This window comes from Prionailurus bengalensis, chromosome A1 (assembly GCF_016509475.1).
Source record: "Prionailurus bengalensis isolate Pbe53 chromosome A1, Fcat_Pben_1.1_paternal_pri, whole genome shotgun sequence".
Lineage (NCBI taxonomy): Eukaryota > Metazoa > Chordata > Mammalia > Carnivora > Felidae > Prionailurus > Prionailurus bengalensis.
In genome coordinates, this window is record NC_057343.1 from 117,267,198 (window position 1) to 117,291,590 (window position 24,393).

General features: G+C 47.1%; 4 protein-coding genes across 4 annotated transcripts; 2 read left to right on the top strand and 2 right to left on the bottom strand.

Moving 5' to 3' along the window:
* Positions 1 to 49: 49 nt before the first annotated feature.
* On the bottom strand, positions 50 to 2,266 carry NDUFA2 (NADH:ubiquinone oxidoreductase subunit A2). Its single transcript, XM_043589380.1, has 3 exons — positions 2,130 to 2,266; positions 1,895 to 2,001; positions 50 to 260 (listed from the first exon to the last, which is right to left on the bottom strand). Exons 1-3 carry the CDS (start codon positions 2,228 to 2,230, stop codon positions 169 to 171), a joined length of 300 nt encoding a protein of 99 aa, XP_043445315.1. The 5' UTR covers positions 2,231 to 2,266; the 3' UTR covers positions 50 to 168.
* A 162-nt stretch (positions 2,267 to 2,428) lies between these two features.
* IK (IK cytokine) lies at positions 2,429 to 13,536 on the top strand. Its single transcript, XM_043589256.1, has 20 exons — positions 2,429 to 2,560; positions 3,110 to 3,176; positions 5,517 to 5,609; positions 5,958 to 6,017; positions 6,844 to 7,011; positions 7,182 to 7,296; positions 7,689 to 7,759; positions 7,961 to 8,007; positions 8,828 to 8,991; positions 9,516 to 9,624; positions 9,929 to 9,968; positions 10,128 to 10,347; positions 10,505 to 10,523; positions 10,998 to 11,076; positions 11,530 to 11,610; positions 11,865 to 11,922; positions 12,687 to 12,775; positions 12,939 to 13,047; positions 13,214 to 13,248; positions 13,335 to 13,536. The coding sequence occupies exons 1-20, from the start codon at positions 2,545 to 2,547 to the stop codon at positions 13,360 to 13,362; spliced, it is 1,668 nt and encodes a 555-aa protein (XP_043445191.1). The 5' UTR covers positions 2,429 to 2,544; the 3' UTR covers positions 13,363 to 13,536.
* A 3,621-nt stretch (positions 13,537 to 17,157) lies between these two features.
* Positions 17,158 to 21,495, top strand: WDR55 (WD repeat domain 55). Its single transcript, XM_043589425.1, has 7 exons — positions 17,158 to 17,474; positions 19,720 to 19,820; positions 19,903 to 19,990; positions 20,082 to 20,261; positions 20,351 to 20,450; positions 20,538 to 20,707; positions 20,791 to 21,495. Exons 1-7 carry the CDS (start codon positions 17,284 to 17,286, stop codon positions 21,107 to 21,109), a joined length of 1,149 nt encoding a protein of 382 aa, XP_043445360.1. The 5' UTR covers positions 17,158 to 17,283; the 3' UTR covers positions 21,110 to 21,495.
* Positions 21,346 to 24,391, bottom strand: DND1 (DND microRNA-mediated repression inhibitor 1). The gene is made up of 4 exons (XM_043573413.1): positions 24,347 to 24,391; positions 23,807 to 24,044; positions 22,952 to 23,413; positions 21,346 to 22,281 (listed from the first exon to the last, which is right to left on the bottom strand). Exons 1-4 carry the CDS (start codon positions 24,389 to 24,391, stop codon positions 21,824 to 21,826), a joined length of 1,203 nt encoding a protein of 400 aa, XP_043429348.1. The 3' UTR covers positions 21,346 to 21,823.
* Positions 24,392 to 24,393: the final 2 nt, after the last annotated feature.

A 24,393-nucleotide genomic window follows, 5' to 3' on the forward strand; every position in this document is an offset into this window, starting at 1 on the left:
TGGTTGCACAATAAGGGGTGGAGGGGAAAATAAAGGCATCCAGAGATGGTATTTTTCAGCACAGGCTTTATAAATAACAGAAGAACACATTTTCCCCACATTTTACTCAGTCCAGCATAGTCCAAGCTTTGGGGCTGTTGCTCTTAACAATCAGTGGAGGCTTCACCTTCAGGCTTTGCCACTTAGCACATTCTCCATGGCTCTGGTTACTTGATCAGCATTGAAGTTATTCAAAGAGACATTCTTCTCTTGGCCAAATGCTGAGGAGACAGAGAAGTAATTAAATATCCAATATGCACCGAGGGGGTACTAAGATATTAATAAAAGGTCTTTGTCTTTAACTTACAGTTTTGTGAGAATAGGAAAAGTAATGAGATATCACCAAGATGTATTTGGGATGCCTACAATTTATCCATTGGGTGTCAAACACCTCTAGGAAGCACAGGTCTGACTAGAATTTTGGCTGATTCTGGGTGGCCACAATGGGAAGGAAGGTGTTTCGGGGCAGTTTTTAGGGGCCTGGTAGGTATTTACTATTGAGCACAGTTTGCATGGGCCTACCCTTGGCTAGGTGCCAAGTCTATGGCTCCCATAGTCCTAGTATAATACACTCATCTGTATCCATCTCCTCTAGTCTATTGACTTTTTACTCCCCATTTAAAAAAATATTCATTTTGAGGGAGAGAGAGAGACACAGTGCGAGCAGCAGAGGGGCAGAGATAGAGGGAGACACAGAATCTGAAGCAGGCTCTAGGCTGTGAGCTGTCAGCACAGAGCCCAAGTGGGGCTCAAACTCACCAACTGTGAGATCATGACCTGAGCCAAAGTCAGATGCTTAACCAACTGAACCACCAAGGCGCTCCCTCCCCAGTTTTTAATACATACTGCAGTTACCCACTGTTAGAACTAGTCTACCTTAAGTGTGATTTTATTTTCTCCTGTCATTCCTAGGCAAAGGTGTAGTTAAAAACTGTGACCACAATACCATTATTCAGTAAGTCTTATAGGTACTGTGTGCCTGCTATGTATCAAGCAATTTAATTTTCAGATTATGGAAAACTTAAACTGGGAATATGAGCAAAAGGTGCTAAGGGCATTGTTACATAACTTGCCAGGGAATTCCTTATTGAGGAGGTGATACACATATTCAGACCTGAATAACAACAACCTGAATTACAACTAGCTAGCCATGAAAATCGGGTAGAAGTGCATCCTAAAAAGGGGTAACGTGTAAAAGGCTCAACTCTGTTGTATCCTAGCTGCATAACCTTAGTTATGTTCCATAAAACAATTTATTTTTGGTAAGCTCCACACCCAATGTTGGGCCTGAACTCAACCCCCACATCAAGAGTCACATGCTCTTTTGACTGAACCAGCCAGGTGACCCTGCTGCATCAAAATTTTTATTCATCCTTCTCATCTCTACAATGAGAAAAAAACCAAACACCCCCTCATATGATTAATGAAGATTAAATGAGATTTAGACAAGAAAGCACTCAACACACCTTAGCATTAATTACTCAACAGAATCATCTTAGGTTTTTGTTACTGAGATTCTCACACTACCAAGCATAGCACTGCCTGCACCTAATGTGTAAGGACCCACATCGATGGTAATTGACTAGCATCTCTTCTTCCCCATCTGAACCCCGTTCTGAATTACGAAAACAGCTCTTGGAATTTACGCAGTACCGGGCCCGTCTCCACACCTATGCTACTAGAGACAGGAAACTTCCTGTAACCGTGCAAATGTGAATTTATCTGAAACAACCTCAAAAGCAAGGACGAAGTCCGAGTTCCAGTCTCCCTACAGATTTCTGCTTGACCCCTGGATGACTCTCTCTTCAAACCATTGTTATACCGAGCTCCTAGACCGCCCGCTTCCCCCGCTCACCGTAACGGGCCCAGAGCTTGGGCTGCACATCGGAACACTCGCGAATTAGGATTGGCAGGTCAGGGTTCGCCTTCTTCAGCTCCACATAGTGTTTCTCGATAAATTCCCTGTGGGGGGGGGGGGCGGGAGAGAGCTGTGCGTGCTATCTACGAGCCGGCCTCCCCAGACACCCGGGAGACAGAGGTCATGACCTGCGAACCCCGAAGCTTACCGGCCCCACTACCTTGCGCCTCACCTGACGCCCTGACTGCCAGGCGAGCGCTGGCACAAGTGGACGCGAATTTCACGCAGGCCCAGTTTTGCCCGAATTCCGCGACTGGCTACAGCCGCCGCCATCTCCGCTAGCGTTTAACTCCCCGCCCTAGGACTTCCGGTCATGTTCTCTAATCCGACCAATCGCGGACCCTCCAGTTCCCGCGATATTTAGATGACGCAGGTGGGCAGGCTAAAGTTTAGCCAATGCCTTAAAAGCATTGCCAAGGAAACGTTCCGGTTTTTGTCCAATATCTGGGCTAGCTGGCGGTGGCGGAAAGGTTGCGGAGCGCAAAGCACTGTGGGCTGTCCTGAGGCGCATTGTGGGAAAAAGCTTGTCGCTGCTGTGTTGTCGCTGGAGCTTTAGTCATTGGTGGCGTTGAAACACTGCAGTCGAAATGCCAGAGCGAGACAGTAAGGCTCGGGTCATCTGTTCTTTATTACCTTCAGGACTTGGGACACTTGGCGTGTTGTTTTCGCCTCAGTTCTTAAGCCCTGTGTGGAATCTGGGGGGTGGAGAGAAGGCGGGGTGTGACGCTGGAATCTGGCGAAGCCGTTGGGTCCCGAGTGAAACCGGGAATCTCCGGACTGTTGTCTCTAAGCCTTGTCCTTGCCCCAAGTGACAACGGATGGTTTATCTGTGAACTATCCCCTATCCCCAGCACTTAATCTTGAATTGCGCCAATTTATCTTTCACGCTGTATCTTAGATGTCATCTTCAGGAAGTCTTTGCTGATCCTCCAGCGCTGGTTTAGGGGCCCTCTCCTCTGCACCAACAGCTCCTTGCATTTTCTCACTTCGGCACATAATTATGATCTATTGTCACTGTCTTTGTTCTTACCGTTCTTCCTCACTATATTGTGAGCAGTTTGACGTGAAAACATCCGTATTGTTCGCTGATACATTCCAACTTTTGCACAGGGCCTGACACGAAAGAGATTTAGTGCCTATTATTTTTCTTAGGTGAGCCTTTCTCCAACCCCTTGGCTCCAGATGGCCACGATGTGGACGATCCTCACTCCTTCCACCAGTGAGTGTTTCAGTATGGGACTATGGGAATGAACTAGGGGGCAAGTGGAGTGGTGTGGTGACAGTGAAAAGAATTCTAAGTTGCAGCAAGGATGGTCCAAAAAATTGTGCCACTTGCTTCTTTATCTCTGTGAACTTTAGCTGGATCAGGTCAATTGCATCAAAGTATTAGAGAGGAAATTCTGGCCGGGAGGATGCTAGTTTTTAAAGTTAATGTTTAATTACATATGATACAGAAGTTGATTCTTGTAGAAAATTAAAGTAGAAATAAGGGTAAATAACATCCCCAGTCCCTTTCTTAGAGGTAACCACTGTTCCTTTTTTACTTGTCTTTTTTTTCCTTTTTTTTTTTTTAACATTTATATACATACTTGCATGTCTGAGGAAAATCTATTACTACTCTATAATTTGAAGTCTTAAAATTAAATGGTACGGTGTTGTGTATATATATCATTTTGCCACTTGGTTTTCCCCACTCCATATCTTGGAGATTATTATATATATTTTTTAAGTTTATTCAGAGAGAGAGAGAGAGAGAGGAAGGGAGGGAGGGAGAGAGGGAGGGAGAGGGAGAGAGAACACCAGTAGGGGAGGGTCAGAGAGAGAGGGAGAGAATCCCAAGCAGTCTCTGCACTGTCAGCACAAAGCTGATGTGGGGCTTGAACTCACGAACCATAAGATCATGACCTGAGCCAAAGTCAGAAGCTTAACCAACTGAGCCACCCAGGCACCGTTTGGAGATTATTTTCATGGCAGTAACAAGGACTCCCTTCTTGACCAGATTTTCATCAGGCTTCTCTGGGGTCTGTTTTTGACTAGGGCTGTTGGGCTCCTGTTTATCAAAGAATGCTGTTAAGCCAGTTTATGGAGAATCCCCTTAAGTAATGAAGTAGGTCCAGTCAGGGTCCTTTTTCTACCCTTGATGCTTAAAAGTTCCTTTTAGTAATTTTTTTTAATTTTTTTTTTATGTTTATTTATTTTTGAGACAGAGAGAGACAGAGCATGAACAGGGGAGGGGCAGAGAGAGAGGGAGACACAGAATCTGAAACAGGCTCCAGGCTCTGAGCTGTCAGCACAGAGCCCGACGCGGGGCTCGAACTCACGGACCGTGAGATCATGACCTGAGCCGAAGTCGGACGCTTAACCGACTGAGCCACCCAGGCACCCCAGTAATTTTTTATAAGTCTCCAGTTGTCCCAGTGTATATTCAGAGTTGAGTGTCAGTTCCTCTCCCCTATTGCAGTAGTCTTTATTCCTATGACAGTAGTCTTTTTTCTTTTTTTTTTTTTTTAAGTTTTTTAATTTATTTATCAGAGAGAGAGTGCATGCCTGAGAGCAGGCGTTGGGCAGAGAGAAGGGGAGAGAGAGGCAGGTTCCATGCTGTCAATGCAGAGCCTGATGCAGGGTTCGAACCCATGAACTGCAAGATCATGACCTGAGCTGAAGCTGGACACTTAACCAACTGAGCCACCCAACTGCCCTTACTATGACAATAGTCTTGAACAGTGTCTTCCTTGGGAACACTTAGCAGGATTCTTTGCTAAAACTGGGCACAGCAAGCCCAGAAAGAGCCCGACTGAAGTTTGGCCAAGGAGTAAGTCTTTATCATTGTACCAATTAAAATTATCTCTTATACCATTGTTGCTATCTACCCCACATTTGAGAAACATGATTTAATTAGTCTCTAGTTAATATACATTTAGGTTGTTTCCAAGTTTTCATTATCTTCATATCCGAAACTGAACCTTTTTTTTTTTTTTTTTAATTTTTTTTTTTTCAACGTTTATTTATTTTTGGGACAGAGAGAGAGCATGAACGGGGGAGGGGCAGAGAGAGAGGGAGACACAGAATCGGAAACAGGCTCCAGTCTCTGAGCCATCAGCCCAGAGCCCGACGCGGGGTTCGAACTCACGGACCGCGAGATCGTGACCTGGCTGAAGTCGGCCGCTTAACCGACTGCGCCACCCAGGCGCCCCTCCGAAACTGAACCTTTTTTACAGGCCTTCTAATATACCTATGTCAGTAATTAGCAAAGCTAAATATAGGTGAATGGAGTTGCTAGGTCATAGGAGATACACATGTAAATTTTGATACTGCCAACTTGTCCTCATATTGGCTGTACTGACTTCTATATGTTCCCTTCAGCAGAATGTTTACTTCCCACATTCTCACTCATACTTGATTTATCAGACTTCTTAATTGTTAGCACTGTGATGCATTAAAAGTGGCATGTTTTTGTCTTAGTTTGTATTTTCATGGTTTCCAGTAAAATTAACCTTTTTTTACATACTCCTTTTCCATTTTTTACTAGGTACTCATTTTTAAAATCTTTGCCTTCTAGGTCAAAACTCACCAATGAAGACTTCAGGAAACTTCTCATGACCCCGAGGGCTGCACCCACATCTGCACCACCCTCTAAATCACGTCACCATGAGTAAGTTCTGGGGTCTTCCAACCCGTCTCTTATTTCCTTCCTATGGAAAATCTACCAAATTAGATGTCTTAGGAACTGGAAGCCTAGTGATTTTTGAAGACTGTGATTCTGATTGTCTCCTGCTGGAGATTGAAGCTCCAGTGGAGACTGGGGTGCTTTAGGAACTCAGAATGTTCCACATACCACTTGTACTACTAGAGTTGCTGCTGGTGCTTAAATGGACAGAGGTCCATTCCAGCCCTATGCACTCAGATACTGGGGTAGATATTGGGGAATATATGATTTTAATAGTGCTTCAGGTGGTTGTGATGTTTTCTAATGCTATCATTGAATTTCTTTGTCTTCTAGGATGCCAAGGGAGTACAATGAGGACGAAGACCCCGCTGCACGAAGGAGAAAAAAGAAAAGGTGAAGGAAGGATGGAGGAGTGTTGGGCTTTAAGTGTTGGATAGTATTTGGGGGAAAGGAGTAGGAGGTAGTAGTAGGAGCATAAAGATTAACATTTTCCTTTATTATTTTGAGGTTCTGTGCTTCACTGGAGAGGAGGGATAGGTAGAGTGGCAATTTAGGACTCTGGAGTCAGCCTGCAGTATTTTAATCTCATCTTTACCAGTTTCTAGCTGGATAGCCATGGGCATATTGCCTAACCTTTCTAATAGTATTCTCATGGGTAGAACAGAGAGTGATTTCACAACTTTTTATCAGGTTGTCATGAGGATCAGCTGCGATATAAGTGCAGCTGATATAAGTGCATATAAGCACTTAGCACTAGTGCCTGGCATATGATAACCACCCAGTAATACTTGTCTGCTGTTATCACCATCATCATCATTATCATCATTATTCATTTCTATGATACTAAAACTTCTGGACCTGGTATTTTGCTCTTCCTTTCTTTCGGGGGAGGACCAGCAAGGAATGACTGACTTTCAGTTGAAATTTGGAAGGTGATAAAAATTTAGATAACTTCCTGGTTGCCCTATGGAAAAATCTCTACAGAGTTGGGTGGCATTGAAGAATTCTGAATTGACAGAATGTCCTGAGGTGGCATTGAAACACTGTGATCTGGAAGATGCTGTAGTTCTGATTTTGAGAACTATCAAGAGGTGGCCAGCAGTTCTATCAGGACATATATGAGTTTTCACCAGAGAGTTGGAGGAAACAGGCAGGAACAATTCTGCTGACCTTGGAATAACAGCTGGTGAGCTTTATGCATTGCTTTCTCTTGTCACAGTTATTATGCCAAGCTTCGTCAACAAGAAATTGAGAGAGAGAGAGAACTAGCAGAGAAGTACCGGGACCGTGCCAAGGAACGGCGAGATGGTGTAAACAAAGATTATGAGGAAACTGAGCTAATCAGTACCACAGCTAACTACAGGGCTGTGGGCCCCACTGCTGAGGCGTGAGTACCATGGCAGCCAGGGTGTGATTCCCTAAGCATTCCAGAGTCTTGCAATCACAGTGTGAGTTCTACCTAACACTTTACCCACTTTGGAGCCTCAGCTGAGCCATTTCAAGAGGGACTTGAAGACATAAAAGACTATTCTAATGTGGTTCTCTTTCCATATATAGGGACAAATCAGCTGCAGAGAAAAGAAGACAGTTGATCCAGGAGTCCAAATTCTTGGGTGGTGACATGGAACACACCCATTTGGTGAAAGGCTTGGATTTTGCTCTGCTTCAAAAGGTGAGCCTTGGTGGGTGGGTGGAGAGTAATTCTAGAGTGCTGAATGCTCTTTTACAAGCCTTTCCAGGTGAAGGAGGGAGACTTCTGTTAGTCCAGACCATGTAGAAGGGCTAATGGTGGCTCTTGTTTAGGAGTAATTACTATTCATCCTTCAAGTGATCACCTAGGTATGGTTAAGCCCCATTCCTCACCTCCTACTTCCTGTACCTTTGCATAGCTCTTCTATTTCACTTATCATAGTTACCACATTTTGTTGTCTCTTCTGCTGTAAGCTCCCTTAGGGCAAGCACTGTATTGACTTATTTAGTATTGAGTCCTTAGTTCCTGGTACAGCAAGGTGTATAGTGGTGTTAGGTAAATGTATGTAATATGAATAAATGTCTAAACTCTAGGTACGAGCTGAGATTGCCAGCAAAGAGAAAGAAGAGGAAGAACTTATGGAAAAGCCCCAGAAGGAAACCAAGTAAGTAAACATTGTGGAGAGCTTGAGAGTTTAGAAAAGTGGGACTTAAAGTAGGAACACTTTGGATTCTGTGTCTCTCTCTTTCTCTGCCCCTCCCCTGCTTTCACTCTGTCTCTCTCTCTAAAATAAATATTAAAAAAAAAAAAAAAGATAAAAAAGTAGGAACACATTTAGCAAAAAAACTTATTTTTATCTTTCTAGGAAAGATGAGGATCCTGAGAACAAAATTGAATTTAAGACACGTTTGGGTGAGTACAGAATTTCTACGCTAAAGGTTGTACATTTTAGGTGAATTGTAGGGACTTAATGCTCTGAGCAGGATATGCTTCTCCTTTCCCTCAACCTGCTTTCCTCTATCTTGCCCCCAGAGTAGCTAGTTCTTATAAAATGCTCTACTAGAAATTGGATGTGGACTTAGTCATTTCATGTGTATAAGTTATTAATGTCTCCTCAATTATGTTGGAAGCTGTTTCAGATTGTGGTTTATGCATTAAGGGAAGTAGCTCGTAGCTTATGTGTTAAAGGAGGTAGCATGGTTGGTGATTAAAAGCTCAGAATTTGCAGTCTGAGACCTGGGTTTGAATCCTGGTAATGAAACTGCACTAGGCATGTGATATTAGGCACCTGACTTCACTTCACATTACCTGTTTGTCTGCAAAAATGGGGCTAATTCACCTCATGGGATTATTGGGGCAAAGAAAAGTAGTTTATGCACCGTACCTATCATGTTAAGCATCTTTCTTCCTCACAGGGCCTAATACAATGTGAGGCACATAGTGCTCTTGAGAAGACTTTGTAAAAGACTGGATAGGAGCTCAGGCTTTGGAGATAGACTGCCTGGGTCCCCTTCTTTATTCTGTTGCTTGGTAGCTGTATGATTCTAGGTAAATCATTTCACTCTCAACTTTTGTATCTTTATCAGTTAAAAGGAGATAGTAAGGCACATCTTATAGGGCTATTGTGAAGTTTGAGTGGGGGCTGGCATAGAGTTAAGCACTTGATAAATGGCAGCTGTTAATTGTAGAAGGTTCTTAATGGCTATGCTTGCTGCTCGTCCTGTTTTTGTAGGCCGCAATGTTTACCGCACACTGTTTAGGAGCAAGGCATATGAACGCAATGAGCTGTTCCTGCCAGGCCGCATGGCCTATGTGGTAGACCTGGATGACGAGTATGCAGACACAGATATCCCTACCACGCTTATCCGCAGCAAAGCAGATTGCCCCACTATGGAGGTAAGTGACTTGAGAGCCTCTTACGTGAGCCTTAAACCTGGGAACCAGCCTTGATTCTGCCCTGGGTCTCATCCACCACATTTAACCCATCACTGAGTCCTGTCCACTTTTCACTTTCCACAGATTCACTTGAATCTAAATTTCAATTTAGATTCACTGGAGTGATTTTTACAAATGGCTGGTGTGATCTTTTTCAACATGTACATTTTTGCCTCACCACTATTGAGAAGCTTTCAGTGATTTCTCATCGAGAAATTGCCCTTGCACCTTTTGGCCTTCTGAGCCACTTTTCACCATGATTCCCTGTTGTTGTTCTCCAGGGAATCCCAGCTCTCTTGAACGTGCTAGATTCACTTTTGACACAGATCTCTTGGTATATGCTATTCTGTTTGCCTGGAATCTCCTGTAACACCTTTCTCTGTTTTCACCTAGTTGGTTACAATTTGTCCTTTAGTTTGTTAACTGAATGAAGTGAAGAGATTCTTGCTCTGTGGGATAATATCCTTGCTACTTGGGGTTTTCAGGCCCAGACAACACTGACTACAAATGACATCGTAATCAGCAAGCTCACCCAGATCCTTTCCTACCTGCGGCAGGGTACCCGCAATAAGAAGCTCAAGAAGAAGGATAAAGGTAACCTGGAGAGTTAGGGAGAGAAACCTTAACTCTGGAGGGGCATTTGAGGGTGGAACCATGGTCTGCTGAAGCCTTCTGTGTCTAGAACATTGGGGAGCTCCTGGAGAGCAGCAAAAAATGAGAGCAATAGAGCATTAACTTGGCTCACCCAGAAAGCAGTGGTCAGCTTTGAGACTTGATGGGGGAGAGTATTGGGAGATTTTATTATCCCACCTTCTAAACAGATGGGCATTCAGAGCTGTTTAGGCTAAATGGGAATCAACTCAGGAATATTTTGTTCACTACTCTCTTTATATCTTAGGGAAGATGGAAGAGAAGAAGCCCCCTGAAGCTGACATGAAGTATGTATCGTAGCACTGTCACCTGATGTGAGGGAGGAAGGAGCTCTTTGTTTCTTGTTTTTGGCATTTTGGGGAGGCCTTGGTGTGAGAATCTGGAGAAATGGCCAGGGAGAGTGGAAGTGGTGTGACTTTGGCAGCTAGGGATCTCTGTTTTTCTAGTATATTTGAAGACATTGGGGATTATGTGCCATCCACAACCAAGACTCCTCGGGACAAGGAGCGGGAGAGATACCGGGAACGAGAGCGTGATCGGGAGAGAGACAGAGACCGTGACAGAGAACGGGAGCGAGAACGAGATCGGGAGCGGGAGCGGGACAGAGAGAGAGAGGAAGAGAAGAAGAGGCACAGCTACTTTGAGAAGCCGAAAGTGGATGATGAGGTGAGATAGGACCCTGGTACCGAGTGGTAGAACTGCCCATCTCTGTGCCTGCCCAGCCAGGTAGGGTAGGGAGTTGATTCAGGGATTAGTCAAGTGGGAAGGAATGAGTGTAAATCCCTCATGGTGATACTCACTTCAGTTTCTCTTTTCTTTCCAGCCCATGGACGTTGACAAAGGTGGGTTGTATCTGAGACATCTTGAATTAGCTCTGGTGGTCTTGCTTTGCCCTGGGCTGAGAGTCTATCCTAGAGTTCAGAGCTGGCAACAGCTGGGATTGTGGGACTTCTGGTCTGGGTTCTCATTAAGATCCACATCTTGCTTCATGGAATAGAAAGAAGAGGAGTCTGGAGTTGCCTCCCTCTTCCTGGGCAGTGGCAGGCATATTTGCTCTGTTAGATACAATTCCTCCAGCTTTGCAGTTCTGAAAGACGTGAGGCAGGTCTCACTGGCCGTATTCTTTGTACACAACCCCATTTCACCCAGAGTAGCTCATTATTAGTTGAAATTTGATTAAAATTATGTTAACTAAAAGAGAGTTTTTTCTTTTACTTAAAAAATGGTTTTATGAAAACAGGTTAGAAGTGTGTGTGGAAAAGAGGTCGAAAGTTCCTTGTTTGACATTCTGAATAGAGTTCCCTTTCCCCCCCCAGGACCTGGATCTGCTAAGGAGTTGATCAAATCGATCAATGAAAAGTTTGCTGGATCTGCTGGCTGGGAAGGCACTGAATCATATCCTTTATTTCACTATGTTGTTGGATTCTAGAAAACTGTTGTCCTGTTTCTTTCCAATTCCACCTACCTCCCTGTTTCCCCACAACCCCTGGCTCCCATCCTGCCTCTTACCTCTTATGGTGAATTTTGATAGAATTTTGCAGTCGTTGTGACTTCCCCTTTTTTCCCCACATTTGTTCTTTTTTTTAAAGGTATTATTATTTTTTTTAAGTTTATTTCAGTAATCTACACCCAGTGTGGGGCTTGAGCTTAACGACCCTGAGATCAAGAGTCACATTCTCTTCTGACTGAGCCAGCCAGGCGCCCCATGCCTTTCCCATTTCTCAGAGGATTCACGCAAGCTCACAGCCTTCTCCTCACAAGTTTTCATGTTGGGGCTTCTAGGCCTTGGCCCTTCCTTCTTGAAGCTTTTCTGCTATAGGTAGAATTATTTTCTTTGACATAGCGTATGCTGAAGAAGCCAGAGGACAAGAAGCAGCTGGGAGACTTCTTTGGCATGTCCAACAGTTATGCTGAGTGTTATCCAGCCACGTATGTGAGACTGTTAAAGAAGGGAGGCTGGGATAATTGGACGATAAGTTGTGGGGTGGGGGATGAGGTGGAAATTTCATTAACTTGGACCCACGGGTACTTATTTGGATGAACTGTTCTTTGAGGCTCTGGGTGGGAGGTCTGGGGGTGGTGGTTGTCATTTCTAGGCATATGGCATCTTAGTTGGGTGGGTTTCTGGACAAAGCATAGGAGTATGGGTCTGCACCATCTCTTTAACTGTTGCTTCTCTCCAGGATGGATGACATGGCCGTGGATAGTGATGAGGAGGTGGATTACAGCAAAATGGACCAGGTGTGGAGTTGGAAGGATGGGTGGGGATTTGGGGGTAGTTACTCTTCAGTACTCTTCAGCAGTTCCCCCCCCCCACCAAAAGATCTGTGTCTCGTTTTCTGGGCCTTAACTTTTCCTCCACTGCAGCACTAAGAACAGCAGCATTGTGAGGTCATGAGAAGCTTAACCTTTAACGTATCTGTCCAGAAGCAAATGAGATATGCCCAAAATAGATTTATTTCCTACAAAATGCTAGGCTTTGATTTCTGTACTAGGCAGTAAGCAAGCCTTTAGTGCATAAAGAGAAAGGGTAGGAGGGAACTTCAGTCTTGAGAAAAATAACTGAACTTTATTCTAGCAGGAATGAAATGTTCTTCTCTGTCTTAAAAACAAAAATACCTTAACAAATAATACCATTAATGGTGGCAAAATTTCAACTAGTTTTTCCTTGTTTTTACTGCAGTGGTTGAGCATGGTGTAATTCCATCTTGGAGACTTGCTGAACCCTGGCTCTGCCAAGTTTTGTGACACCTTGACAACTTATTTTACTGCTTATGCTTCAGTTTCCTCATCGAGAGAATTTGGAGGAATATGCTTGTTTTTTAATAGAGTTTGAGGAAATTAAATAAGTGTTCAGAATAATGCCTGGTACATAGTAAGCATTTATTAGGGTGGGATTTATGAATGATCAAACAAGATTGTGGGAGAACTTGGCTTTATTAAGGGCTAAAATTCTGTTTCCACTGACATTTCTAACTTCCCTGTTCTCACTGTGTCTCTAACAGGGTAATAAGAAAGGCCCCTTAGGCCGCTGGGACTTTGATACCCAGGAGGAATACAGCGAGTATATGAACAACAAGGAGGCTTTGCCCAAGTGAGTTGTACTAAATATGGCCAAAGATTGAGGAGAGGGATGATGATGGGCCAGCCTTCACCAGAACAGGTTCTCTAGTCACAGGGCCATCTGGGAACACCTTGCTACTGCTATGCAACCTCTGATGCCTTCTTTCTCCCAAATGTCCTCTATTGGTTCTCAGAGCTGCATTCCAGTATGGTATCAAGATGTCTGAAGGGCGGAAGACCAGGCGCTTCAAGGAAACCAATGATAAGGCAGAACTAGATCGCCAGTGGAAGAAGATTAGTGCAGTAAGTGAGACTGCCTCTTAGGTGGACTTCATCTGAGGGAGACAATGGCCCACAGATGCAGGAACAGGCAGGGGGTTGGAGAGCAAAGGAGAGCGGTCAGACTTGTGTCTTAGGTGAGCTTAGGCTCACAGCCTAACTGTTGTGTGTTAACTGTTCTTTTTTGTAGATCATTGAGAAGAGGAAGAAGATGGAGGCTGATGGGTGAGCAATAGCATTTTTCCTCTGGGCACTGTAATAATTGGTTAGAGTACTGATCTTATGCCAACTCCTTTTTCCTTCCATTGCAGAGTTGAAGTGAAAAGACCAAAATACTAATCTCTGGTTCCAACTGCAAAAAGATTCACCACAAGGATGTGCTTGCCACTGTTTGCTTTCTATAATTCCCCAAAGAGTTGCAAGGTGTCTTTCTGTGAATGTATATAAAATGTTGTATAATCATTTAGTTCCATTAAAACTGGTCAACCTGGGGGCACCCTGGGTGGCGCAGTCTGTTAAGTGTCTGACTCTTGATTTCAGCTCAGGTCATGATCTCATGGTTTGTGGGATCAAGCCCTGTGTCTGGGCTCCGCTCTGACAGTGTGGAGGCTGCTTGGAATTCTCTCTCTCCCTCACTCTCTGCAAACCCTTCCCCCCTGCTCTCCCTCTCTCTCTTAAAATAAATAAACTTAAAAAAAAAAACCAAAACCTTGTTAACCTGCTATGCTGTCTTCTCTGTGTTCAGCATCCTCCTTTCAGGACCCCTGAATCACCAAGAGGAATTCCACTGATTGTGTAAAATGTACATGTGGAAAGTTAGCTCAGACCTTCTTTAAGCCGTGGTTCTAGATTGCTGGATAAGGATCCTAGCCAGGACGCCTAGTGGAGAAGGACGTAATGACCTCACTCATGGGCAAGAGGTAAACAGGAACATAAGGATGATTGGTCTCAAATAACAGAGGCATTCAGGCCCATATGTGGCCTGTTCTTAGGACAGAGATTTCCTGGGAATTAGGGTCCACCCAATGGGCTACCAGTCTGATTTCAAGGTTGTGCAGGACTAAGCTCTAGGTGAAGGTACCTGAGGACAATCATGGGAATAAAAATGAATTTATACCCCGCCCCCCCACCGTGCTTTTAGTAATTCTAAGCACAAATTGCTGATTCTCTGGCTGAAGGGATAAGCCTAGTAAGTGCCTTGCAGGGGGTCCCTATGCTAGGCCAGCAGGGTTTGGTGCCCTTCAACACCCTGAAATGTTTGTCAATGCCCCAGGTGGGTCCCTGGCCTCTGAATCATTCCATCCCCAACCTTTTCCCCCTCTCTGCTCATTGCTAGCACTTTGGTCTGGTGCTCATAGGGTCATCATTTATTTTCTGACTGGATGCCTAGCTGCCACTTCTTACCCTGAGCCCAAGACCTGTCCAAGAAACCTAGAAGGCCACCTTAACCTTTTTGCCTTGCTTTTGGTCACTTTTAGCTTGATAGGGCAGGATCATTTGAGGAAGCCAGCTTTGTGCATGGCACCTAGAAGGATGAAATTGGGCCTTGTCTGCAACAGCACCTAGAATGCCTAATATCAGACAGTAAAGGACATCCTGGTCTCATGGTTGAAGCAGTGGTCTCAGTTAAGGGTCACAGAAACCTGGCTCAGATAAAGATATCTAGAGGGTCATTAAATTTAACACCTGGCGTTTGGGGGTGTGTGGCTGGCTCAGTCCATAGAGCATGCGACTCTTGATGTCAGGGTCATGAGTTCAAGTGCCATGCTGGGCATAGAGCTTAATTAAAAAAAAAGACCTGGGAGTTGACTCAGTTTAAAATTCATTTCTGGGGGTGCCTGGGTGGCTCAGTCTGTCGAGCATCTGACTTCAGCTCAGGTCATGATCTCACAGTTCGTGAGTTTGAGCACCACGACAGGATCATTGCTGTCACCATGGAGCCTTCGCGTCCCTCATTTGCATTCTCTCAAAAATAAAAAACGTTAAAAAAAAAATAGTTTCTGGCTCTTTCCATGGCAGCAGAGCTCTTGCAATCAGAGTCAATGTTCCTAAAACCCGCCAGACTTTCTGCAAGAAGTATGGCAAGTACCAACCCCACAGAGTGTACACAGTACAAGAAAGGCAAAGATTCTCTGTTAAGCCCAGGGAAAGCAGCGTTATGACAGGAAGCAGAGTGGTTATGGTGGGCACACTAAACCGATTTTCTAGCAAAAGCATAAGATTACAAAGACGATTGTGCCGAGGGTTGAATGTATTGAGCCAAATAGCAGATCTAAGAAAATGCTGGCTATTGGGGCGCCTGGGTGGCTCGGTCGGTTGGGGTTCGACTTCGGCTCAGGTCATGATCTCATGGACGGTGAGTTCGAGCCCTGCGTCGGGCTCTGGGCTGACAGCTTGGAGCCTGGAGCCTGTTTCAGATTCTGTGTCTCTCTCTCTGCCCCTCCCCTGTTCATGCTCTGCCTCTCTCTGTCTCAAAAATAAATAAATGTTAAAAAAGAAAAAATTTAAAAAAAAATCAAAGTGATCTTTAAAAAAAAGAAAGAAAGAAAATGCTGGCTATTAAGAAATGTAAGCATTTTGAACTGGGAGGAAATAAGAGAAAGGGCCAAATGATCCAGTTCTAAGGTTTATATTTGGTTATATTATGAAGACCATAACATCTTGAGGTTATGTTAAATAATAAAAATCAGTTTCTGCAGAGGAGCCTGGCTGGCTGACTTGGTCAGTAGAACATGTGACTCTTGAACTAAAGGTGTGAGTTCAAGCCCCATGCTGGCTGTAGAGCTTACTTTAGAAAAAGGTTTTGGGGGTGCCTGGGTGGCTCAGTCGGTTAAGGGTGGGTCTTTGGCTCAGGTCATGATCTCCTGATCTGTGGGTCATGATCTCACGGGGTTTGTGCCCCCCATCGGGCTCTGTGCTGACAGCTGGGAGCCTGGAGCCTGCTTTGAGTTCTGTGTTGCTCTCTCTCTGCCCTTCCCCCCTGCTCACACTCTTTCTCGAAATAAACATTAAAAAATATATAAAAAAAAATTAAAATCAGTTTCTGCAAATATCACCAAGACTTGGGGACATGACTGAGGTCCTCTGGTTGTCCACATGGTGAGTGACATGGACCCCCAACACCACATGGCAACTTTTCCATTCACACAGGACATAGAGCTTCTCTGAGGTCCCTCACCTCACTCACCTCTTATTAAGGGCTTTGGGCATCAGCATATGTCTTAGAAGGCTTAGCATTACAGTTATGTGAGAAACTTCTCTTCAACCACAGAAGCTGTGCTCTTTATGTTCCCCACCAGAGAGTGCTCCCATCTTTTAAAAAAAAATTTTTTTTCAACGTTTTTTATTTATTTTGGGACAGAGAGAGACAGAGCATGAACGGGGGAGGGGCAGAGAGAGAGAGACACAGAATCGGAAACAGGATCCAGGCTCCGAGCCATCAGCCCAAAGCCCGACGCGGGGCTCAAACTCACGGACCGCGAGATCGTGACCTGGCTGAAGTCGGACGCTTAACCGACTGCGCCACCCAGGCGCCCCAAGAGAGTGCTCCCATCTTTATGGAGCCTTTGGTAACCAGAATGTTCAGAACGTCAACTGTTGTGCCCATTTTCCTCTTCAGCAACTCCTTGGCAGCTCTGAGCACTGTTGGTCTGGCCCACTGAGAGTATGCAGCCAAACTGTAGGAACCGGCAGGACGCTGTTCCTTTGGCCCGGAAGATGTGGAGCACGGAACGCAGCAGCTTAAGCGTGCGCTTGAGGTGCTTGCTGTCCAAGACCCCGCGTATCAAATTCTCGCGGTGTGGGGCTTTCGCTGCTGCCGGACTAACCTGGAGGCTGTCCATGCGCTTCACGAAGCCACGAACTGCTGGCGTCCCCTTCTGCTATCTCGAGGGCGGCAAATCATCCTTTATAGTTGCGGGAGGGAGTACCCTACCTGTCAGCATCGATCAGGATGAGGGGAAAGGACTTAAAGGCAGTTCCCAACTTTAGGTGATTTGACCAAGGAGAGCAATGAAGGTTGTGCCGCCTACCTGGCCAAAAAAAAGGGCCACGGCAACACGGAGAACTACAACTTGAGGACCAGGTCCCTGAGATGCACTACACCCACGATACCTGCAGCCTGCCGGGACTTTACGCGTCTTAGCGCCACTTCCGGCCCCGCCCCAAAGGCGGAAGCGGAATCTGGGCCACTCCTCCAGGCGTGTGAAAGGGTTTTGGGCTTACCGGTGCACTCTTGAGCGGTCCGGATTCCTCTGGTGCATGGACCGCACGTGTGAGGAGAGGCCTGTGGAGGATGAGAACGACGAGGAAGACCCCAACTCCACGGAAGCCCCAATCCGCATCCGGGACACTCCGGAAGACATCGTGCTGGAAGCTCCAGCCAGTGGGCTGGCGTTCCATCCGACCCGCAACTTTCTGGCGGCGGGGGACGTGGACGGCGACGTGTACGTGTAAGTGCTGGGCAGGGCTGGGGGCTGCCGGATCTGGAAGCTTCCCAGGGATAGAGGTGGGACGAGGAGAGAAAAGTTGCAGGGAGACAAGTTTTAGAAGACTGAAGTGGTCTTATTCGTTCAACAGCATTTGGTTTTAAACCAGTTAGTTACCTGACCCTGAAACAGGCTCAATGCGGTCCCCCCACTTTGCTTCTTGCCTGTTTTAATCTTTCAAAAACACAAAACCCACCACCTCTCTTTCTTGATTAAAACCCTTCAATAGTTTACCTTGTTTTTTGGATTAGGTCCAAACTCCTTAATCTGGCTTTTAAAGTCGTGACCACCTGGCCCTCGCTTACTTCCCCCTTTACTGTGTTTTATTCATCCTCTTATCTTTTAAATGTATGTTTATTAATCGTTATTGAAGGCACACACATAAAATGCTGGTTGCAGCTCATTAATGGGTCATGAGTGGAGTTTAAGGAATACTTTTCTGTATTCTGTAGTCCGTTTTGTTCTCCGTTATATCTCCTGCTTCTAGACAAGGGTAGGTGCTCAATACGTGTTTGATTTTGAACGAGAAGTAGGGTGGAAGCAGTGAAAAGCCACTGAAGGTTTTAGTCAGAAGAGTTGTGCTGTCAGATTTACTTAATGAATTTAAACCTCAGCCTCCTCATTAGCTTCAGTCACCTTGGGCAAGTTAACTTCCATATTTTCGTCTTCAAAAATAGGAATAATAATAGAGGCTTACCTCTGAGATATTGCATGTTTGGCTCCAGACCATTGCAATAAAGTGAGTCATAGGAATTTTTGGGTTTCCCAGTGCGTGTAAGTTAAGTTTACACGATAGTGTAGTCTATTAAATGTGCATTAGCATTATGTCTAAAAAACAATATACATACCTTAATTAAAAAATATTTGATTGCTAAAAAATACTAATTATAATCTGAGTCATAATCACGATCACAGATCATTATAACAAATATCATGAAAAACTTTGGAATTTTGCAAGAATTACCAAAATGTGACACAGAGACACACAGTAAGCAAATGCTATTGAAAAATGGCACGGATAGACATACATACCACAGAGTCGCTGCAGACCTTCAGTTTGTAAAAAATGCAGTATCTGTGAGGCACAATGAAAGGAGGTATGTCTGTACCTATGTTGCAGAGTGTCAGGTGTATATACTACAGCACCGGAGTTCAACAAATGTGGGTTCTGTTCTGCCTTTCATACTTCATGCCATACGCTTGGGAGTACCTCTGGACTTCCACCTTTACTCACACCCTCATTGCGTCAGGTTTTTCTCCTCTTCTCTGCTCCCACCCACTGCCTTTTGGCAGGTTTCTGACTTCTCCCATGACCATTCCAAAGAGGTTCCTTTTCCCATAGGACTAAATTAATAATCCTGCTTGGCCTATGGTCTCAAGTCTAGTCTAACTCATTTTTCCGGATTCAGCCATTCCACTCCTGCCAGTGGAACCCACCTCATTCCTTGTCTCTACCCTAGAAGAGACCTTGATATGTGCCTCCAGTGAATTGCTTTACATGACCCAACTCATGACAGTGCTTGCAAGGTGAATTGCTTTACATGACCCAACTCATTTCGTAACCTTAGCTTTCCAGGGCTCTCATCTTTAAGGCACTGGGACAGAGCAAACAATAAGCAGATACAGTTCTGCTCATCTGAAACTCACTGGCAAGCACTTAGTCATTGGTCCTTTTTGAAGATCTGCTCTGAGGTAGGCACTGGTAATACACTGTGGACAAGTATTTGCCTCAAAGCTGAGCTTTCAGTCTTGTGTTTCTCTGCTCCACCTCCATTTTGATCCTACCTCCTTTTCATCATGTGGACATGTGGCCACAGTGTCCTGTAATCAGTTGTTACCTGGGGTACAAGACCCCTGTCTTGTTGATTTTTACATTTCCAGCTCCTGGGGCTCTTCTGACTTCAGTAAATATCTCATGCTCTCCACAGTGGTCCAGATCTAGTATTTCCTGAAGCTGGGGCTTTGCTTTGTAATGATGTTGTGGGGTCAGCTTACAAAATCCTGAGCAAATACACTTTGAATTAACGTATATTGAATTAAAGACAGAACATTTGAAGCTCACTGAAAGCAGAAAAATGGGATGGTGAGCTCTTTGGGTTTGGTGGTGTGCAAGTGTGAGTTCCTAGGTACGTTGGAAGGTTGAGTAGTCTTTATGTTCCATGCTGCCAAGATCTGGGGTCATTCAGTCTCCTCCCCCCTCGCCCCCCAGCTTTTCCTACTCCTGCCAAGAGGGAGAAACCAAGGAGCTCTGGTCTTCAGGTCACCACCTCAAATCCTGTCGAGCCGTGGTCTTCTCTGAAGATGGGCAGAGTGAGTATTGGGGAAGGCAGCCAGGGATACGGTGGCACGGGATCAGTGAGCAGCACCATGACCTGGGCACCTTTTCCCCCAGAACTTGTTACTGTCTCCAAGGACAAAGCCATCCACGTTCTAGATGTGGAGCAGGGCCGACTGGAAAGACGCATATCCAAGGCTCATGGGTAAGGGGAGCTAATTGTGTGTTGAGGTCAAGGGTAAGGTGGTTAAGTCCCTACTGGAACAAAAATGGCTCAAGAAGCTCTGTACCTCTAGTGCCCCCATCAACAGTCTTCTGCTGGTAGATGAGCATGTCCTGGCCACTGGGGATGACACAGGTGGCATCCGGCTCTGGGACCAGCGGAAGGAGGGCCCCTTAATGGATATGCGGCAGCACGAGGAGTATATTGCCGACATGACTCTGGACCCAGCTAAGAAGCTGCTGCTGACAGCCAGGTACAGCCTCAGAGCTGCTTCCCCTTCCCTGTTAAATGTCTCCCTCGCTGGGAGCTTTGGCCAAGTCTGCCGCTCTGCTCTCTCTACAGTGGGGATGGCTGCCTTGGTGTCTTCAACATCAGGCGACGCCGGTTTGAACTGCTCTCAGAGCCTCAGTCTGGAGACCTGACCTCGGTCACCCTCATGAAAGTACAGATGGGTATGAGGGTTTGGGATTATGCTAGCAATCTGGTCTGAAGGAGTGCCACAGACATGTTTTTCTCCATTTCCCTACAGTATGGAAAGAAGGTGGCCTGTGGCTCCAGTGAAGGTACTATATATCTCTTCAACTGGAACGGCTTTGGGGCCACAAGTGATCGGTTTGCCCTAAGAGCTGAGTCTATTGACTGCATGGTTCCAGTCACAGAGAGCCTGCTGTGCACTGGCTCCACTGATGGAATCATCAGGTGAGAGAAACTGGAGAGTCCTAAGATCACATGAGGGTCAGACCCAACCAGCCAGGACCCAATATTCTTTTCTCTCTACCCAGGGCTGTCAATATCCTTCCAAACCGAGTGGTGGGCACTGTGGGCCAGCATGCTGGAGAGCCTGTGGAGAAGCTGGCCCTTTCTCACTGTGGCTCCTTCCTGGCCAGCAGTGGCCATGACCAGCGCCTTAAGTTTTGGAACATGGCCGAGCTGCGGACTGTGGTAGTGGATGACTACCGCCAGCGGAAGAAAAAGGGAGGGCCCCTCCGGGCCCTAAGCAGTAAGGCTTGGAGCACAGATGACTTCTTTGCAGGACTGAGGGAGGAAGAAGACTCCACAGCTCAGAAGGAAGGGGAGGAGAGTGAGGATGAAAGTGATTGAGGGGATGAGGTCAATCTCAAGATGGGTCCTCCCTGGGGAAGTCTTGCTTCCTGGGCTGGATACCAGAGAGGCTATTTATTTATAATACTCTTGTGCAGCGCACAAGATGCATAGCTAGAGATGCAGGACCGAGGGCGCTCGGGCGCTCATGACAAAGCACTTGCCCTGTAGCGGCTACTCACTCTACCAGTGTAAGAGAAACCCGCAGCTGGGGCAAGACAGCACGGACACAGGTATACACCAACCAGGGGTTTAATATAAATACAACCAGCATAGAAAAACCCAACATCACACACCAGAATGTAAAGTACTGGGGACAGAAAGCAGATTTCTGAACCTTTGGCTCAGCCAGCCCCCAAATAAAATCAACAAAAATGACAAATCAACAAAATAAGAAGTGAGATTCATATTAAGCTGTGGGAGGAAGAGGAAGGTTTGTGTATGTATCACACAGAACGGCCAAGGAATACCAAAGGGCCAAGGTTAGTCCCTGGGCTGGGAGGGGCATGGCAAGGTCCCTCACCACAACTCAGCGAAACCAGAGCTGTCCCAGGTGTACTGGGGCCCTGCCCCAAAGGGGAGGCTGTGTCAGAGGTAGGGCAGAGCCCATGTTCCTCCCCCTTTGAAATCAGATGGTGGCTGCCCAGGCCTGCTGGGCTGGGGCCTGACACAGGCTCTGTCAACTCGTTTGGGCTGCCTGTGAAGAGGACATGGTCACTGCTTAACCACGGTACCTGCCTCAGCCCCACCAGGCGGTAGAAGACTGGCTCTAGAGGCACTCAGTGCCTCTAGCAACCTTGCAGACACAGCATCTTTAGCCATCTCATGCCCATTCTGCACATCTGGGGCCAGCACAACCCAGATGAGGCCACTGAAGGGCACTGGATGCCCAGGGATCACCACCTGGTACCAGAAGCGGTGCCAGCCAGCAGGGCCCATGCCCAAACACTTGGTGAGGAACACAGGGCTGCCCAGCTTCATCCGCTGGCACAACAGCTGCAGGGCACCCCGAGCCCCTTGGGACTCTAGCTTGTCCCTGGCCAGGGCCAACCGACTGCCCTCTGGCTGTAGGCACTGCAAGGAGGGGCCCACCAGCTGCTGGCGGAGTCGCTGCTTCAGATCTGGCTTGAGCCACTCCACGGCCACCTGCTCTCCACAGAGGCGTGACTGCCCTGCAGAAAAAAGGCAGAGACAAGGGCAGGTCGAACCCCTGGATCCTGAGCCCCCAAGCCCTATCAACACAAGCCTGTTTAATTTCTAGCCTCCCCATTTCCTGGTAGTGTAACCTTGAGCAACTTCTCCAGGCTTCATTGTGTTTCTTTGTAAAGGGGGTGTAGTAACTGCTATCTCCTAAATTTCCTTGTTGGAATGCTGGTTGATGCGGGCTTTGTCTACCTTATAACCATCATAATAGCTAACCTTTACTGCGAATACCTGCCAAGAATCAGGGAATGTGCTAAGTGCCACCTAATTCTCAAAACAGCCCGAGGAAGGAAGTTCTACAGTAGATAAAAGGTAGACTCGGTAGGACTACCTTGGGCGGATCAATCTCAAAACTGTCTCTTTTCATATCTAAAGAGGAAGATCAGTCTGTGTGTGTCACTGGGATGCTGATTAAGTTACAAGATAATGCCTGGAAAGCTTTAAAGTTACCATAGATGGTAGCTGGTAGGTAACACAAACGGAAATTTAAAAATCTCAGGTTAAATAGCATGAGGTCTAAAACTCAGGGATTCTTAACGCTACTATCTTGCTCTTTACCCTATATGCTGACGTGTAAAAGTGCACGGCATAATGTGTTTGGCCCCAACCAGCGGCCCCCCCACCGCCTAGCTCCCATACCTTCCACTAGGGCTTTTTTGGCCATGGCGGCAGCGCGGTGCGAGTTGAACTTCAGCAGCGCAATTTGCGCGGGCGCGGGCCCAGGGCTGGGCATCAGCAGCGCCTCCTGCAGGCCGGGACCCAGGGGCTGCAGCGCGAGCAGCAACGCGCGGCGACTCAGCCCCGGAGGCAGCCCGTCCACACTCAGCTCGCACTTCTCAGTACTGCGGCACACGAGCAGCGGGCAGGAGGGCCGCAGCGGGTGGTTGTGCAGCGTGGCGATGGCGGCCTGGGCGCCGCGCCGCGAACTGTAGCGGGCGTAGGCGAAGCCACGGTTTAGACCGCTGAAGGTCATCATCAGGCGGAACTCGTAGAGCCGGCCCACGCGCTGGAACAGTGGGATCAGCTGGTGCTCGTACACGTCTTGGGGCAGCCGCCCGATAAACACCTCTGAGCCGGCCGGCGGCGGGCTGCCCACCCAGCCTGGGGGAAGTGGGTGGGAAAGGGGCACCGTCAACCTACCGCATGGTTCCAGGTTCGAACCCAGGAACCCAGCGCGAGAGAGCCCATGTGCAAACATCTGTGAAACGGGCGCAACACTCGCACCCCGACTCTTAGGCATAACTAGGCGCCCGAACTAACAACGGGGCTAGCACAGAGTAAGTGCACCTTAAGACCGGCACCCTCCCTCGAGGGGGCGGACGGGCGGGGTGGGTGGAGAGCTACGGACAGGTTTTCTCAGCTTCTTGGGTGGAAGGGGTGCAACGGGTTAGAGGTTTCTGACTGCACAGCCCCGGGATAGAACACCGCCTCCCCCGCCCCCAAGAGGGTGCCAGCCGGGACCGTCAAGGATTTTGTAGGGTGGGACTACCGTACCTGGGGGTGGCCCGCCATACTTCCTCTGCCCGTTCACCTGCACCAGGCGGATGCCCGTCTCCCTGACCCATGCCTCCAAAGCTGCCTTGTTTTCCGGATTCACCCTCTCACACCACAGCTGAAGGGGAAAGGGCTGGTTGGAATGGCGGATCACCGCGCCGCCGCCACCTCGCCTGTGGAGCTGCAGCTCAAGGAGTCCCCACTCCCAGCGCTGGTGGCGCTTGTCGACCCCATCTCGCTAACCACCTTACCTCACATTCCCGCTTGGACTGCATGGCTATCCCGCCAGCTACTCTGTACTCGCTTTATAACCTCCTCCCCCCCTCCGTCTGCCTCTGGAAGCTTCCCTACCCCTCCACCCCCCAAGCTCTCATTGGCTCTGAACACGACCCCGCCTCCCAAGGGGGTGGGGGTATCCACTGCACGTGCGCTGCGGAAACCTCCTACCCGCAGGTGAAAGCTAGGAACCTTAGCGGGTGGATGTGCTCGCAGTCTCACCTCCTAGGGCATTGATGTGCGCTGGCTGGCGGCACCCTTCACCCTGGGGAAGAGCTCGTGGCGCCTAATGTAAGTTCTTCTCCCCATTT

What these genes read in the sequence shown, in the direction of transcription:
- WDR55 (XM_043589425.1), top strand. Translation starts at nt 17,284, where the DNA reads ATGGACCGCACGTGTGAGGAGAGGCCTGTGGAGGATGAGAACGACGAG. An exon ending in CTTCTCTGAAGATGGGCAGA is followed by an intron (nt 19,821 to 19,902) that starts GTGAGTATTGGG and finishes CTTTTCCCCCAG; the next exon opens with AACTTGTTACTGTCTCCAAG. An exon ending in TCCACTGATGGAATCATCAG is followed by an intron (nt 20,708 to 20,790) that starts GTGAGAGAAACT and finishes CTCTCTACCCAG; the next exon opens with GGCTGTCAATATCCTTCCAA.
- IK (XM_043589256.1), top strand. An exon ending in GATCCTCACTCCTTCCACCA is followed by an intron (nt 3,177 to 5,516) that starts GTGAGTGTTTCA and finishes TTTGCCTTCTAG; the next exon opens with GTCAAAACTCACCAATGAAG. An exon ending in AACAAGGAGGCTTTGCCCAA is followed by an intron (nt 12,776 to 12,938) that starts GTGAGTTGTACT and finishes ATTGGTTCTCAG; the next exon opens with AGCTGCATTCCAGTATGGTA.
- NDUFA2 (XM_043589380.1), bottom strand. Translation starts at nt 2,230, where the DNA reads ATGGCGGCGGCTGTAGCCAGTCGCGGAATTCGGGCAAAACTGGGCCTG. An exon ending in CCTGGCAGTCAGGGCGTCAG is followed by an intron (nt 2,002 to 2,129) that starts GTGAGGCGCAAG and finishes CCCCCCCCACAG; the next exon opens with GGAATTTATCGAGAAACACT. An exon ending in CAAGCTCTGGGCCCGTTACG is followed by an intron (nt 261 to 1,894) that starts GTGAGCGGGGGA and finishes CTGTCTCCTCAG; the next exon opens with CATTTGGCCAAGAGAAGAAT.
- DND1 (XM_043573413.1), bottom strand. Translation starts at nt 24,391, where the DNA reads ATGGGGAGAAGAACTTACATTAGGCGCCACGAGCTCTTCCCCAGG. An exon ending in GCCACGAGCTCTTCCCCAGG is followed by an intron (nt 24,045 to 24,346) that starts GTGAAGGGTGCC and finishes TAAGGTGGTTAG; the next exon opens with CGAGATGGGGTCGACAAGCG. An exon ending in GTATGGCGGGCCACCCCCAG is followed by an intron (nt 23,414 to 23,806) that starts GTACGGTAGTCC and finishes CACTTCCCCCAG; the next exon opens with GCTGGGTGGGCAGCCCGCCG.